Genomic DNA, 17,875 nt, shown 5'->3' with positions numbered 1-17,875 from the left:
ATATTTCCCTCTTTGCTGATAGTTTCTTCCCTATACTCCCTTCTCCAGTAGCAGTGGCCCCATTTCCCAGCCCTTTAATTGTATCATCTCCATACCAAGGCTCCAGGCAGGGCTGAGAAAGCCATGAGCAGGAGCTTCTCCAGCTCGGGAGCCTAAACCCCAGCATAGCCTGTCCCTGCCCCTGTCCCTCCCTCCTCTGCACACAGATGGGAGCCCCAACCACCTAATTCTTTGGCACAGAAACTAATTGCAACAATTAGCCAACTACTTTCCCCTCACAACAACTGCTTCCAGTGTTATTTGTACAAGCATTGCTCACTTTCTATCCAACAGCCATAGACCTAATGTCCCAGTGTAATGCTCTAGAACCCACAGTCCCCCCATCGTGCTGAGAAGGACCACCCTGAAACATGTGGGGACAAACCTACTACCCTTATTTACACTGAATTAGGGCTCAGAAAATAGCAGATTTCTTTATAAACATAGCTGAGCACCAGAGAGGCTGACTGTCAATTTAAAGGCGTCTTTCAATCACAAAACCGCCCATAACTCTGCACCCAGACAGACTCTTCAATTTGGTTGCTTCCCCATCAGCAAGAACTGCTGCTTTAGTCAGCACATTCCTGATGGCAACAAGGGGCTTAAAAGAAAGCGCCTTTGCTTGAAAGCTCCACAGTTAATGGGTGACAATTCTAGAAGGCAGAGACCCAGAGGAAGGAGAAAGAAAAGGCAGAAAACAGAGAAGGACTGGGCAGTGGGGCCGACGGCCCCTTGGGGCACCCCCCAGGCTCAAGTGCTGCTGGTGCAGCTGAGCCCGGCCACGTCGGAGCCCCATCCCCGCAGCCCCCAGGGCAGGGGGGTGGCTTCAGGCTCCAGAGAAGCTGCCTATCCAGGCATGCTACGGCTGCTAGGGTGGGAGGCCTTCTGTATTACCCAAGGTAAAACACCTAAATGCAAATACCACACTCGTTTCCTCGGGAGTTTTTGTAGGTGGCTTCACAAAGCAGACTGCCCTCTGCAGTCTGTGACATTTTAAACCAGACCCTGTCTTTGGTTCCCCATTTTAAGTTCAAAATACTTTTGTTTGTTTTTAAAAAGGAAATAAACCCCATACAAGCTTACCTGTTGGACAGGCTGTCCGTAACCACCTAAAAGGAAGTGTACCGTGAAGTACTAACTATATGGGTACAGCACGTGCTTTAATTGGATTGATTGGAATGAGACAGCATTAAATATTTTATTCTCAGAAATTCAGATCCAAATCAGAAATTACTTCCTGGGTATTTAGGACATTGGATTTTTTAATCCTTTTCTCTTTTTAAAAATAGCATTCTAGTATAGCACTGCGTAGCTTAAATAGTTGTATGCTATTCTCAGTCCAAGAACTGCAAATGATACAGTATCAATCATTGGGAATGTTGAAACTATTCAACTTACACAACACAAATACTCTTCTAAAGACTAACAGTTGCGAGGTCTGTTGACAGGGACTGCAGTGGTTAGGTACAGCTGAAAACAAGAGAATTCAGGCGAGCTCTGTGGATCCTCTCCAGAGGATCTCTGCCCTCTTCTCCCCTGCAGAAGTTGCCTCTACAAGCACCGTGGCTGGTATCCAACAGCAGCTCCATCGAGGGGGACCAGCGGCCTCTGGCAGGTACAACATGGCACTGTGTACTTGTAATGATTAAAATGATCACTCCTAGAGTCAAAATGCAAGGGTTTGTTTTGGTTTTATCATTCTCAGACTGCACCTTTCATTTACTAACGTGGCATAATTATGAGTTTAGTCACTTGGGAGAGATGGAAAGCGAGAGGAGCCGACGGGCTCTGTTCAAATGGAAGCACAGGCTTTCTGCGAAGGTAAGCAATTTAGCACCATGTAGCAAACCAAGGGCTGTGCCCGAGGTGAAATGCTGTTGCCTTTCCGCTGTTTCACACATAATCCTCACTCTTGCAACAAGTCACTTCATTTGGTTGTAGGAAGGTGCCCTCTGCACTGATATTCAGGAAAACTGTCAGAGATTCCAGGTGAATAGCTTACGAGCAATCAAGTGTAGCATTTAATGCAAAGCTTTACACAGCAAGACAAGTTTATAGAAAAAAAAAAAAATCAAGCCAATCTCACCCAAGATAAAGACTGTTTTATATTACTGAAGGTAGGTCACATCCAGTAATGAGAATAATCCAAGAAAAGTTTTTGGTACCACACAATCCAGCTGGCTGAGTCAAACATAACCACGCATGAAAACCAACACTGAAGATTCCTGGGTACTGACAGCTCCCACCAATGCATTCACACTTTTGGTTACTCAACAAACGGGATACCTGTCATTTCAGTTAGCAGCATACAGAGGAATTGCTCCGATCCCGGGCACTACAAGCAGCACCGCTTCTGAGGCTCGTTCCAGTGTGGAAAAGAGAGGTTGTGAGAGTGGTGCCACGTACAGTCAGCAAGAGGCAGAGGAGCGCAAAGGGAGCCTATGCCACCAACAGAGCACAACCACCGAGTTTAGCTGTAAGATCACAATCTCACTTCCCTTTCAGAAAGTGCCTTGTTTATTTAGTTTTTAATGGTATGGCATAAGGACTCGTGTATTTTATAGATAGATACCAAACTGGTATTATCAAAATAAACCATCTGTTTTATAAACCCACTATTTACAAAAACGGTTTCTGAAGTTTTTTTGTTTTGTTTTGTTTTTTTAACAAAAATTAAACTATACACCAATCTAAGTTACAGAAACAAAAATAACCTTTATAAGATCACATGTATAAAACAAGAAATGAAATGTGTTTTTATTTAAGGCAATACTGGGCTACTTCACAAATCACCACCTCAAATATATACACTGCTCCACACTACTAATTTTCTATCACATTCACAACGGATTCTTTAATACCAAATATTGTTTTAAATCTTCGATGTAGCAAACTATTTTTATTCACATTTCCATTTTTATTATGGAATCATAAATGCTTTGTATCCAATTAAAAGCAATGAAAAATGTAGCTATAAGAAAACTATTATATTTATGTGTTAACTACATATGAATATCATCCATAGATACTGGATGTTAAAATTTACAAAAATGAGAGTGTGTCAGTATGTTTAACCTATGAAATGTGATCTTATCCAGCTTTTCTTCTGTAAATAAATGTCTTATGCAAAATAAACTGGATATGGCAGACTTAGCTAGCTTTAGTTCAAAAGTTCTTAATTTAAAATGATTAAAGGACAGTTTTAAAAACTTGCTCACTTAGTTACAAATTAAAATTCCGAATATAAATGTGTCATTTAATAGTTTAGACTTACAGACTGCTGGTGGCAGCAAATGATTTACAATAATAAATATATACAAAAAAAATATATCTACAAATAAAGAAAACTGTTATACATGAGAAGTAACCTGGTGAAAGATACCAATCACAGACAACTCACAAAGATTTAGTTTATGGAAAGGACAATCTGATAGAAAGTTGAGGTCTCGATCAAGTATTTACAAAACTGAAGCAATTACTCTGTTCTTCAAGTCCCATAGGGATAAAAAACAAATAAAACATTTACATGACTCATGTCATGTTTTTTGCTAGATTAAATCACTTCAAAATAAAAGAGCTCCACAGTTACTAGCATGCTTGATGGCTTCCTATTCAAAATAAATTCTATTACAGGTCACGGTTAAACACATTAGGTTTTCAGTATTTTGATTCCCCTTCCTCAGTACCCAAAACAATTACTTTTGCAGCTATAACCTCTGGATTATCCTCCCAACGTCCTTCAAGCTTTCTCAAACTGACAACAGGTTTCATTTCCTGAAGCTGCTTCAGCATACACTCAGTGCAGTCTTTAAGAGTCTTGTCTAACACAATCTTTACATTATCACCACATGGAAGCCGTGATGGGTTGGCAAACGGTACAAGGGTTTCAGTTTCAGAACATGACCAAGTGACGTTATCACTTGCTACAGGGGCCTTCTCACTGGCTTTCCGTGAGTTCGAATGGGATCCTTTTTTGGTTCCGCTGCTATGGTAGTCTCTTTCAGAGTTTTTCTTTTGCTTCACAGCAGATTCTTCAAGAAACTTGAGGAACGACACTTCAAAACCCATTGGCTTGAACGAGCTCCAGTCAAAAGTGGCAGGTTGCTCTTCGGCCGTTTGAATGGCGACAGCAGTCTCTTCCTCCTTGTGCAGGCTACTCACGTCACTGGGCAGTGCTTCCTCTGTTTTCTCAGCTCTCTTTCTCTTACTCTGAGATACATTTTTCTCTTTATTTGCTCTTTTCAGGTTGTTTGATTTTTGCTTCTCTGAGGGGCAGGAGCTAGTCTCCTGCAAATCACTATTTACACTGGAAGAGATTTTTGCTTGATTTTCAGCAGTTGAACAATCCTCATTAATTAGTTTAGTAATGAATAGTTCTGTCAGTTCATCCACTTCATCCTTCTCACCTTTTTCAGTTTCCTTTTGTGGTAAGGTAGTTGTGCTTGAATCATTATTGCTCGCTATCAAACTCGGTTCAGGCTCTTTCACATCAGTCTTTTTATCAGTTTCCTCTTGCTCAGAAGAGGCTTCCTTTACTTGGGAGACAGAGTGTTTTTTAGATACAATAAGAAGATTCCTGTGCTGGGAAGTAAATGCTTTGGACAGCTTGTGACATTTATAATGCCTTATTATGTTGCTTTCACTTGTGACTACGGAAGAACATCCCTTTATCATACATGGATACTGAGTTATGAACCTGCTCGTACATTCTGATAAGGCATCGTTTCTGGTCTTTATTAAATATACATACTTGCCGCGTTTTAGTGAATAAGCCTTATTTTCCTGAACCTGTATTCCTTTTGAGTTTTTGTTTTCCAAGTTCAAGTTTTTCTTTCGTTTTGTTTTCACTGACAGCCTGTTGCCTTCTTTTCCTGATCTGTTTTTGAGTCCTCTCTGTTTAGACTTCAATGGTTTCTCCTGATTTGCTTTGCTTGAAATGTTTTCCTGGCCTGGTGTCAGTCTCCTGGGTCTTATCAGATGATCTTTATGCCTGTCATTATGTTTGTTAAAAATATGTCTCAAGAGGTTAGACCTGGTAGCATAAATACGGTCACAGCCTTCACAATCACACTTGAACATGCCATCATCTTCTACTTTGTTTGGCTTTATCTTAACACTGTGATCCGTCTCAAGATGCACAACATAGTTTAGATATGCTGTAAACGAACACTTACACTGAGACTGGTCACAAAAAAACCTTCCCACCTCTGGGGCTGATTTCATGTTTCCAATTTGCTCTGGGGTCATGTCATGAAGCTTCATATAATGCTGTATCAAGCTGGTAACTTCCTGGAAGATACGAGAGCAGTCACTCACCTCACACCTGAACTCTCTGACAGCAGGTTTGGTTTCCACCTCCTCACGTTCCTCTTTGCCTTGCTCATTTTCCTCCTCCACTTCAGCAGAGAAGGCAGGGAGGTCTGATTTGTGCACAGCTTGGTAATGAAGAATTAGGTTTTGTTGTATTGTGAAAGCTGCAAAGCAGCCCTGATGGACACACCGGTAAGGTCTGTATGGGCTGTATCTAGTGGGAAACTCCAAAGATTTTGTTACGGGCTTCCTACCATTCCTCTCCTCTTTTTCCTTCCTGTGCTTCCTAGCCTTGCGTACTTTGGCTTGCTCCTGCGTACTATCAAAAGATGCTGCATTATGCTGCTCCAGTGGAACAGAAACCACCTGGGGAGGTTTTTCCAGTATTTCAGGAATATTATTTTCTGGTAGAAGTTTTTCCAATACCTTTACAGGCTCTGCAACTTCCTTTATCTGAGTTTCTTTGACCAATGGAGCTACAGTTTTGTTTTCTATTACTAGTGTCTGCACAGTTTTTATTTCAACAGGCTGTGGGACTGTGTTTACAGTTTCATTTTGAGATCTTCTGCCATAAGGCCTCTTAATTTTTAATTTTACCATCTCCTCTGTTGTAAAATGATGTACAAGCTGACAGTGTGCTCGGAGATTAGAGTTTCTTGTGAATGTTTTTGGACAGGTAGCTACAACACATTTGAATGGGGCATACTTTAGTTGATGTTTCTTTATTTCTAGTATCATTTCTGCAGTGTACTGATGGATCTTGCCATAGTGTTTAAATAATGCATCTTTTGTCATAGCACTGTAATTGCAGCCAGGATTCTGACATACAAAAGGCTTATTAACTCTATCACTAAATTGAATGTTACTTGCCTCTGGAGATATCTGGATGAGGGGTTTGTTTTCAACTGATAAAACAGGAACAGCTGGCACTGGCTTATCTGCTGGAGGACACTGAGAAACAGTCTCAGAGATGGGAACAAGAGAATCATCTTCTAGCTTCAGTTTTTGCAAGCCTTCCAAAATTTCTGATATTTGAGTATCATCCTTTTGAGACGTCTCAGACTGAGCAGAGCTACCCTTCGCAGCAGTAACATTCCCTGCGTGCACAGCAAACTGTGTAGTAGTGGGTAGTTTTACACTGTGTGCAGAACTTTCTGAAGAAGCCTGTGCGTTAGTTACTTGCAAGTTCAGTCCTGAAGCAGCAACAGTATCCTGAATTTCAGTTTTCACCTCAAGCATCTGTGAATTCATAGCAGTTTTAATTATTTCCAGGGTTTTTTCAAAGTTCTGCATAACACTGTCTTGTGAAATCTGTTCTTCTGAATTTGCCTGCACACAAGAATTTACAGCCATCATTTGGGAATCCCCATTTTCAGTTTTTACTGTTAAAGGGGGCAGAACTGTATGAGCCTCAAGATTTGTTTTAAAATTCTCTTTGATACTGGCCATGAATAACTGATTGTCAACATTATTGAGTTTCTGCGCAAGGTTTTCCACCACCGTTTGAGAGCCACAATTTGCCAGCAAGTTGGACTGAAAACTTTCTCCCTGTATTTGCATGTTTCCTTCAGTGCTTTTGGTTACAAGTCCCATCACTGCTGCATTATTTACTGCTACTTTCTGTGACGTATTGGGCACAACCAGGGGTGTAGGTGTTTTTCTCTTCCTCTTTGAAGAGCTGGTTCCCTTCTTATTCAAGTTGCTTGATCCCGAATTCTTGGGACTACTTATAACTGAAGCTCGTGAACTGTTCCCTGCAAAGTTTTGTGCTGCTGCAACAGTGTTAGAATATGAGCTAGAACACAAGCCATTTTCAATGGTCTTTAGCATTAAGTCCTCTGTTGCAAAAACAGGCAAACTCTTGCATTCGTTTAGTGGAGGAATTTTGGCATTGAGGGTCCTGTTTTGGTCTGTCAGCAGGGTACTGGGGTTACAGACTGTCTGCAGCAGAGGGGGCGCAGCCGAGTTGGGGAGAACAGCTGTGTTTATCTGAGTTGTACCAGAGACACAACTTGTTGTAACCACACGTGGAAGTACTTCTGTGTTATCAAAGGTACTCGGGATGCCTGCAGTTTCCAAGGCTTGTTTTATAATTTGATTACCTTCCTCATTCCCACTGGTATTAAAGTTAGTCACATTTGCCCGTGGAAACATAGTCTGCAGTGTGGAACGATTTTCAGCTGCAAGTATCTGGAGGAACGATGGATCTTTAAAACACGTCTCTGGATTGAAGGCAGACTCCTGGGGTTGCTGCAAGTTCAATGAATTTGAAGAAAGAATCATACTGGCAAGCAAAGATTGTCCATTAGCCTGCAGAGCTTCTGGAGAAATTTCTGATCCTTCAAGAGGCTTACAATAAGACCTCTTTGATAAGTGACCACCAAGTGATCTAGGATTAGTAAAAACTCTGAAACACCTACTACAGATAAATTTGCCATCTCTAATTATTGCTGGCCACTTTGCCCGCTTGTTATGTTTTGGCTTCCTTTCTTTCCCATTTGAGCCCCTGCCACGATCTTTTTTCACCTTTTCTGAAGCTGGATGTTGAGAACTAGTTTCACTGAAGTTACTTTCATTACTCAATCGTGAGGGAAACATTTGATCAACACTTTCCTCTTTTGGGAAAGCAGAACTAGTGTTTCCTTCTAGTTGCAAAGAAAAGCTATTTGTGTTATTTTCCAGTTGTGAGAAGACTGAATTTGGAGGATTCTCTGCTGATGAAGGAAAGAGAGACATCGGACCATTTTCTGCAGGCAAAGGAAGAAAAGGATCTGAACCACCATCAATATTCAGAGGCATAACTGTTTTTGCCAGATCATCCAACTGGGAAGGTAAGGTTGCAGCAGACAAATTTTCCATTTGTGAACATAAAACACTCTCAGGCTCACTTTTAATACGAGTAGACAAATTTGGATTTATGACACTTTCCACTATAGGCAACATAGGATTCGCCAAATTTTCTACGTGGGTTGGGAAAAGAGTACTTGAGACATGTTGCACTTGACTGGAACAGGTGGGATTCAAATTTGATTTGTTCTGTGCAGTAAAAGCAGCACCACTGGGATTGCCCACTTGTGATGGCATAAGATATACAATCTTCCCATCATTCGGCACATTTTGCAGATTGCTGGATTTTCGTGGTTTCTTATTTTTACGCTGCATTTTAAAAGCAGCATATTCATCAGGGTGTGCTGCCTTCATGTGTTTGCCAATGCTCTGTGATGAATTGTATGTTCGAGTACACCCCTCAACCTGACAATTAAATTTCTGAATTGGGGCTGCTGGTGACACAGCTGGAACTAAAGAGCTATTTATGTTAGGCTGTGATGGAATAAACGTAATACTTTCTAAAGTTTTTAAAGGCAGGTTATATAGATTAGCTGCAGCTTTAATACTGTCTTCAATTTCAAGTTTGGAAATGGGTACACCGTTTCGATACCCTGTCTGATTCTGCATGCTGAATGGATTTACAATGCTCACTTGTCTTTCTAAGTTTTTTGATTCAAGGGCTTCTGGTTTTAATGTGTCTGAGGTCACAGAAACAGTTTGAATATTCTGAGTCTGACTGAGACAGTCTTCTTCCTTTCTCTCTTGGAAAACTGGAGGACAAGAGTCAACTGATGGGCACAACTGCTGGACCCCAGGTTTAGTAGTATCTACTTTACTGGCAGTAGCAGCCAATTTACCTCTTTTTACAGAGTTATCTCGGATCTTCTGGTTAACAACAGACAGCTTAATGCTGCCTGCTGGAACTGTCTCTTCTGTCTTCACTGAACCCATAGGAGACTGCTCTGAACCAGCATTAGACAGGGAATTGCTTTGCTGCAGTACACTCACTGATGCATTTACACTTTCATTCCCAACTGGTTCTGCTTTGATTTGGGTCCAGACATTTTCTCCTTCAATGAAACTACTTCGGTTTTCAGCTGGAGATGTCAATTCCTCTTTAACTGCAACTCCATCAGTACTTTCATTAGTTTTAGAAGGCAGACTAAGATCAGGCTGATTAGTTTGGTTTTCAGGCTGCTCTTCTTTTTCAGGCTGCTTGTTGTGGTCCTCAACATGCTTTTCCAGTTCATTCTGTGAGCGGTACACCTTCCCACAGCCCGTGACTCTGCAGGTATAGGTATTATAGTGTTGTGCTTCGTGATCATAGAGTAAATAGGCTTCAGAAAACACTCTGCCACATTTGGGAAACATACACTTAGCTCTGAAGACTTGATGCTCTCTCCTATGGGTCAGCAGTTCAGCATAACTGTTAAAGCCAGCCTTACATTTCATCTGTATGCAGATATAAGGCTTGCTGCCACAGTGCATTTGTAAATGATCATTCAGGTGAGTAACACTTACAAAATGTCGTCTACAGTACTGGCAAATCACTTTTTTGCTCTGCATTTCAAGAAAACGTTTAGCTTCTTCATTATCTTTATGGCCCTTTGCATGTGCTATTAGATTTTTAAAATATTTAAAGCCTTTTTGACAAAGTGTTACAGGGCAGGTGAATTCATTAACAGGGGGTGGCTTTTGAACTGGCACTATCTCAGGTATGTAAGGTTTATCTTTGTCATCGTTTTCATCATCTGAGCCATCGTTATCATTAAACACAATGAAGTCTGTTGAATAGAGACTGTTCTTCTTGATGGGTCGCTGCTCCTGTTTGGATACAGAATTAGTTTTCTGATTCTCATTGGCAGTTGCTATTTTAGGAGGTCTTCCCAGTCTCCTCAGTGGTTTCATAGCAGCCAATCTCTCTTTGCTAGATTTTTTCACATGCAAAGTTACATGGGGAACAAAGTTTTCTTTAGAATTAAAATTTTGGGCACAAATAGGGCAACTGTAAATTCCATCTTTATAATGCTTTTGTGCATGTCTAACTATTCTATGACCTAGGAATTCTTTGTCGCATAACACACAATACTGCATGTAAGCTTGCCAGTTCCTAAATCTAGCTGATATGAACCCCCTCTCTCTGAGTTTTTTGATTTCTCTCTTTTTCTGCTTTTCATCTCTGATACCCCTAAGAAGGCTCGTAGCCTCATCGATGCCAGCGAGCCCATTCAGAGAAGTGTCTTTACTATCTTCTTGGCCATCCTCAACCTTCTCATAAACTTCACTATCGTTTAGTTCATCTATGGATGACACGATGGATGCCTCCTCTCCCATAAGTGCCAGACACTGACGCTTTAGAGTTTTCCAGTCCCAGAACTCTGGATCAAAAGGCCACTGAGTTTTCAGTACAAGTAAGAGCTCACAGCGCAAAGAATTTGGTATTGGAAGATTTTCTTCATCATACTTCTGGTCAGGCTGATTATATAGCATTTCAACAGCATAATACGCATCCACAGTGGGTTCCAGAAGAAATTCGCTCAGCTGACAAGCACGTTTGACCTCCAAATCATCTGGGAGCAAGCAGGAGATAGTCTTGCAAATAGATATCTTGACATCCGCATTTTCACTGGATTCCAAGCGCAGTGCTTTCACACACAGTTCAATGCAGGTTGCAAGTCCAGCACCATCAATCTGTAAAGCAAGACTAATTTTAGTAAGTCAGCTTATCTAACTCTTTCTATACTTTTAAGTAAAATATGTCATTATTCAACCCTCACTGTCAGAAAAAATACACCTGGGGTTCACAGTAATACTTTTTACCTTAAGAAACATAATGGATTTTCTTCAGATGCTATTGCTTAAGTTGCATAATTTGTCTTCATGCTACTAAAAAAATGTGGAAGTTTACATACAACTAAAAAGACAAATTAATTGTCTGTTCTGTCTAGTTTGAGGACTGTGGGACTGTATGTTAGAGATGTTTGGTTTATATTAGAGCAATATTGAGCCTTTTCCTTGGAATAAAGCCTGTCAGTTGTGCCACAGGTATTTGAGATGAGCTCCTATGAAACATCAGCTTAACACTGGGTAGATTTCAAACAGTAAAAATTGCTGCAGTTAAAGAAAAACGTGATCTTCAGAAAGATCTGTAATTCGGAGATCAGTTAAGGTAAAAGGTTATTATTTAAAAACATGTCACCTCAAAGTCAACTGACGTCAACTGAACACACGGCTTCAGTCCAACTGAAAGCAGTAAGTATAGTTAAGTTTCGTTAAATGTTCCATCATTTGAATGTTCTAAAGGTCATGTGGTCTTTACTCATTCATACCCTAAGGCAACACCATTTACATTTACATCCACCTTACAAGCTCTTTGTGCTGCCAGGGATGCACAAGAGAGGCTGCGGCATACATGAGAATAAAGTCCAGCAAATTTATGAATGTACAAGTCTACTACCTGCATGGTCTCCAATTTCTGCCAACAATTACATGATCAAATGCTCACTGGAGAAAAATCAATATGGCATGGAGCAGGCAGAGATCTTAATGTCACAAGACTCTGTGAAAGTTATTTTCCTCCCCCTCTCTTAATTCCAATCCTATTTCAGGTCTTTCGGGGGGGATTGGAGTGGGGAAGAATCTTTAAATTTAGAAGCCCATGATGAGCCATACAAGAACATTGAAAAAGGAAAACAGGAATTTTTATGCTTAGAATGAATATCCCAACTTACAGAAATCTTCGTAAGAGCTCAATTTAGCTATCAGTATTAAATATTGCAACTACTAAAGAAACTAAGAAAATTAGATGACAAGGTTAGCTGAGAGAGATGAGCAGGGTTTTAAACAACATTGGATCTAAGCCCACAAATGACAAGTATTTCATTTATCAAAATAAACTGCATTCCTAAGTGGCAATTCAAAAGGTTTTGGGTTGTTGTTTTGGGGTTTTTTTGGTATAGTTTCTTTTTTATATTCTAAACTTCCTGTAATTTTCCTTTTCTTTTATATTAATATACACCTTTCATTTCCTTTCTTCATAAGCCTATCCTCTCAATTTTCTGTAATTTCTGAAATATGGAAAATAATGGCGAGGAATGTTAGGGCCTGCTTACAGAAAATACCACATTTAGAGGACATGGGCAAACCTAGAGGTTATAACCTCACCTTTAGTGTTTTCTTCATCTCAGTTGTGGCATCCAGCTTTTCTGTTTAACCCCACTCTTTTTTTTCCAAAGGAACCAAAGTTTTAATGATTCAAAATGAATCAACTAATAATGTACCTGCAAGAAGGAAGTTGCTATGGCCTTTCCTAAAACCAGTCAGGATTGCCCCAAAACTGATGCTACACAGAAAGACAGGATGTCGAAGAAGCTTTCATAAATTTTCCTGATTACATTTCCATTAAAAGTGCCAAAAATATTCTTTCAGGAGTATCCTTACCTCTGAATTAATAACTTTAATCAAGAAGAAAATGTGATAAACAGTCTTAGTTAACACAGAAAGTTGACGACATCTCTCTAGATACACTTGAATAGAAGGCTCTACCCTTTGCTGCAGTTTACTCCAGAAAAGAGTCAGTTCCCTAGAACAAGAGAACAATATTTCAGGGCCATCAATGCAACCACTAATCTGATCATAAGAAATGCAAGGCTAAGAACAGTTTCCATTTTGTCTTTGGGAGAGGAAAAAATCTGAAATTTATTCACACCTTATCTTAGAGAGAAAAGCTTTTATTAAAATACCCACACTATTAAGTATCTAAATTTCAAAATTATGACAATGACTCAATTCCAGAAGGACAGTTCAGAATAAAACCAGTATTATCACAATTTATGCTACATATTTACTCACAATGCGGTCTTGAAAAAAAGAAAGTCTTGCACAGTAGTTTACTATTCACAGACTGGAACTGTACACTTCTGAACTCTAAGTAATTACTAACAGCTATAGAAAATTGGCTTTTCTCTGTGGTAGATACCACTTTTTCTAAAGCTGCTCTGCTTTAAGAGCTGAATATGACTGTTATTTAGTGAGAAATTAACCCCCAAAGCCAAACAGTATCACAGTATCTACATTATCTCACTTGTTCATTCGTCCTTAGGTGAGAATAACCAAGAGTACTAGTACCTTGTGGAATGCTGTAACCCCCAAAACTTTAGCAGAATCTCTTAAAGCAAAATCCTGCATTACCAGTTTTCTCCTGCTGCTGCACATAAAACAGAGATGCACAAACAAAGCAAGTTCTTCAGGAATTGTACAGGTTTGCTAGTTAGCAGAAGGAAATTCAAACCCTAACAGCTCAAATATCTGCCAACAAAGACCAGTTATTTGTTCCCACATTAATGAAAGCAAGCCCTAAACAGTATCTTCATCTACCTTATTACTGTGGTTATAGTAGTAGTAGTAAAGAGCTGCTTCCTTTGTAAGTTTGTTAGAAAAAGAAACACTGTGTTATTCCAGGACAGAAGGAACAGTACTTACACATTAAATGCTGACATAATGCTGACCAGTTGCCTGCAGATATTAAATTTCTTATTTCTACAGAAAAATTATTGACCAGCTATTGGTATTTACCTCATCATACAAACAACCTTCAAATTCATGTAATGGATGCTTATCTTGCAAAATCCACTTCTTTTCATTTTTAGCTTTCTAAGAGTCTTATCTCCTTTCTGTTTAGCTCACAGATTTTATCAGCTAAAGAAAGTTAACTTACGGCTTATGTATCTTCCCCAGACTAAGTTTTTGTTCTCAGATGAGATTCAAACTCACCAGGCACAGTACATCTCCCCTTGCTGCAGCTGGCGAGACAGAAATGCTGCACACAGGATCAGAGCACTTTTTTCATCTCCATCAGATTCAAGGTTACAGATCATTTCTAGAGCATCTTTGCAATCTACTTCTGCAATCTAGAAGGGAAGAAAGAGAAGCAGAACCAGACTAAGAAAGTGGTTTCATTTTCAGACATACAGTCACATTAGCCTTTGCAAGAAGACAACAATTCAGAACTTTAATTTAACAGTTGGATAGAGATGAGCTTGAAAGCAAATCAGTACATTTCTAGGCAGCATCAAAACTCATTATGCCACCAGACTGTTTTATTAAAGTGAATATAAACTTGTTTCTTCGACATATGACTTATTTGTATCTAGTGTCCCAGTCACCTAAGAATTTTATAGTACATTAATTATTCATATATATCACATACATATGATAATAGTGATATGCAGACTTACAACTTTAAATTACAGCTTAACACAAAAAAGAAAATTACCTGGAATTTTAATTCAGTTTTCTTGTCACTGATGTTACTACTGCTTTAATACAACAAGCTGGGTGCTTAATGAACCTGAGGTTTAACATGAATGTTCTAGTACTTTTTAAAAAATGGAAGATATGAAGAAAAGGAAAGCTGTACAGTAAGAAGCAGGTCACCTGAATGCTGTTCTAGAAGAACACTACAGTCTGTACAACAGAATTTATTTGTTCAAGTACCAATGGAAGTACTTAGTTTTGTGGCAAATCAAAGGAAAAATCAGTTGCCCAGTACTCCTAGACAGCTGTACTGAATCACTGCACTTGCTGTAACTACTACTGTCTACTTTGATTCTCAGCAGACTGGTTTGATTACATCAATTAGTGCATCTGGCAGGACATGCTGGTACTTATTCTTTGACACCAGCAGTTGAAGAATAGCTTGACTATGACAACAGCACTGTTGGAAGTCTCTCTTGAAGAATCACAAGACCACCCAAAGCAAGAGACAGAAGTGCTCACCCAAACACCCAGCTGGTCTGGCACTCCGGGTGAGGCGGCAGCACAGCTGGGTTGGGCACCACGGTCTCCAGCGATCAAACTACAATTCTGAATAGCACAACTACTTATTTTTACACCTCTAAATTGACACTTTGTAAATATACCAACAGCCTTTCACTGAATGTCATTTGAGGTTTAATAGCCTCAAAGTCATCTTCTAAAGAAAACTATACTTCTCAAACGTGGAACAGTGTAACTGTAATAGCAATTTAGACTGAAGTTCTCCTTTGCTCAGTGCCCCATCTCAGACAAGGACTATCAATTAAAAGCTTAAAGGGAACTTTTTTTCCATAAAAAGCTTTTCCAGCCTCTCCCACTTCCTAATGGACCCTGTTTCCAGCAAAGGTTTGTGTAAGTCCAGCCATCAAGTTTGTCAGTCTAGCATTTCACATACTGCAGGTCTGAATTCTTCATATTATTGAAGGAAACTATTAGACTAATCCAAGCTGAAAATGAGCTCAAATGTTACTTTCCTGCCTATTCTGAATGGATATAAAAATTTCCACGCCAATAATATACTTCTTTTTTTCCTCTATTTTCTTACTGTTCTCACACTACAAAATGACTGTCCTCCTCAGTTCCTAAGTCCACCTTGACATGCTAAAACTTACCTGCCTTCTCTTGGTAATACATCATCTTTCCAAAATGGTTAGCAATACTGCAAAGAGTGCTGCAGCTGAAGCTGCAAATCTAAGCAATCTGAAGCTCAGAAATACCCGAATTAGGTTCTCTCTGATAACCCAGTCTGAACTTATCTGTACGTTATGGCATCCAAAGAAACAAGCCTAACCCATTCCTTTTGTCCAGGGGATTCACGGTTCATTCATTGAATGAGCCCATTCTGTGTGGGGGCTGAGTAATGAAGGAAGCCTATTTGCAGGGTCATAAATTCCAAGTTCCATTGTATGTCTCCAGCAAACAAAGGTAAGATTGCACAGACCTGTCAGCCCCTCCTGAGCCTGTTCTGACAGGGTCTGCGGCAGCCAGAGCTGGGAAACCAAGACTGATCCAATTCTACTGAGTATCTGAAGAACATCCTTGGTGAGAAGCTGTCATCTTAGAATTTAGTCTACACCTAGGGTAGGAAACTTTTCCAGCTCTAACCAGTGCACAGCTCTTACCCTTTAGGTTCAATTGCAATAGGCTTAATATTTAACATAAAAAGATGACAGCAACAAAAAGACAGCAGAGAGACACAGGCAGACAAGAGAAGTGACATTTGCAGTTAGTTTTCCTTCAAGAAGGAAAAAAGCTCAGCTAAAACTCTGGAGTGGGATGAGAAATTAAGATGCCACCTGAAAGAATACAAAAGAGCAAAGCTGCCATCTCCTCTCTGACTTCTGTATTTAAATTAGAAGGATTTTATATTACAAACCAGATCAAATACCTGATTTCACCTTCAGTTGCACCCAGGCATTTGGGTTAAGTTACATTTATTCTTTGAACTGCAAGTGGCATCTAAAGGGCCCCATTCTATGTACTAGGTATGCATGAAAAGCAATATAGTTAAAGTAATAAGAATGGGAAAATGATTAACTTCACTTTACTAATGAGATCTGAGGCAGAGTTTTAAAATACTTCACACAAAATCAAACACAAAGTTGTGGCACAGCCAGAAAATGCCCACTAATGACCTAGTAAGACACTTTCATCAGTGTTTTGAGTCATTACTACTCAGCTTAAAAGTAACTTGAATGAAAAGAAAAAAAAGAATACCAAAAATATTTTAGATCATATTTTAAAAGAAAAACCTCTTTTACAGAACACCAGCTTATGATTAGTGACTTTACTATCATTAAAGAAAAAAGTCTAAGAAAAAAAATTCTTCATTATTTACTTACTTCTTCCATTAGCTTTTCATTTGGTGATCCTGAACAAAGACAGACCAGGTAGGTTTGTTTGAAATTGCCTTTTGCACTGATTTCTGGATGGTCAGAGCAGAGTTTTGCCAGGGCAGTAGCTTGTGTTAATTCCTTTGCTTTCATTAGGTGCTTAATACGCATATCCAGCAGGACAGGGCCTTCTGATACTAAAAATTCATTCACTTCAAAAAAAAAAAAAAGCCAAAACATTATATGCATGTTACAGAGCTAACAGATGGCATTTACTCAGTCATGGTTGACTCCTAAAATTTACACAAATCAAAATAGATACAAAAGATACGAAGCAAAGATGAGGAAAAGCTTCTTGGTGAACTGTACTTCTTTATCATAAAAGCTCCCTGTCACAGACCTTTTATATACTTGCAGGTTTTAATTAATTCTAATTTCTTGGCAAAACAGCTGCACACGAAACAGACTGAGAGACCATATAAATATTAAAATATTTAGATACCATTTAATTATAGTTCTACAGAAAGATAACACAAAGCCACTGCTCTCACATCCTTTGAACATTCGCGCTATGCCTTCGCTAACAGTTGCCTTTTAAAGATCTTGCTATTAAAAGATTTATGTGACAAGTACAGAAGTTTCTGAACCTGTTTTTATTGGTGTGAAATGTTTCATATTATACACACATAGTATACAGTCAAACACTTTAAAGTTCTTCAACCAAATAAGTTTCCTTATTTGAAAAAAGAGGCTTATCTTGTATACATTTGACTGTGCATAGTCTAAAACTCAAAAGAGATGGGTATTGAACTGTATATTTCAGATATGCTCCCACCAGAGTTAAACTGTGTAGTCTACACTAAGCACCCAACTCTAGGTGCCTCATTGGAAGGCATAAGAATCCTACAAAAAGGAGGAACATGGATTAATGTTCCGATTCTTAAATATATATCTCAGGTCTCATCCAGATCTTCAAGATCAAAATTGTTTCAGCTTTGAAGCATGAGGTTTAGTACTACCTACAGAATATTTAAAGTCAGTTATAAAAA

The 17,875-nt window shown here is 39.3% G+C and overlaps 1 protein-coding gene across 1 annotated transcript in view; it reads right to left on the bottom strand.

Annotated features, from left to right (window-relative positions):
* Positions 1–2,770: 2,770 nt before the first annotated feature.
* The window catches only part of ZNF292 (zinc finger protein 292), a 53,428-nt gene continuing 38,323 nt past the window's right edge, over positions 2,771–17,875 (bottom strand). The window contains exons 5-8 of the mRNA XM_048296683.1: positions 16,836–17,038; positions 13,951–14,087; positions 12,619–12,760; positions 2,771–10,869 (exon numbers count right to left, since the gene is read on the bottom strand). Of these exons, the coding sequence (XP_048152640.1) occupies positions 3,697–10,869; positions 12,619–12,760; positions 13,951–14,087; positions 16,836–17,038 (7,655 nt within the window). The 3' untranslated portion in view covers positions 2,771–3,696. The remainder of the gene's footprint in view (positions 10,870–12,618; positions 12,761–13,950; positions 14,088–16,835; positions 17,039–17,875) is intronic.

This window comes from Corvus hawaiiensis, chromosome 3 (assembly GCF_020740725.1).
Source record: "Corvus hawaiiensis isolate bCorHaw1 chromosome 3, bCorHaw1.pri.cur, whole genome shotgun sequence".
In the NCBI taxonomy this organism is placed as follows: domain Eukaryota; kingdom Metazoa; phylum Chordata; class Aves; order Passeriformes; family Corvidae; genus Corvus; species Corvus hawaiiensis.
The sequence above is the reverse complement of the archived record's forward strand: the minus strand, read 5'-3'. Positions and strand labels throughout refer to the sequence as shown.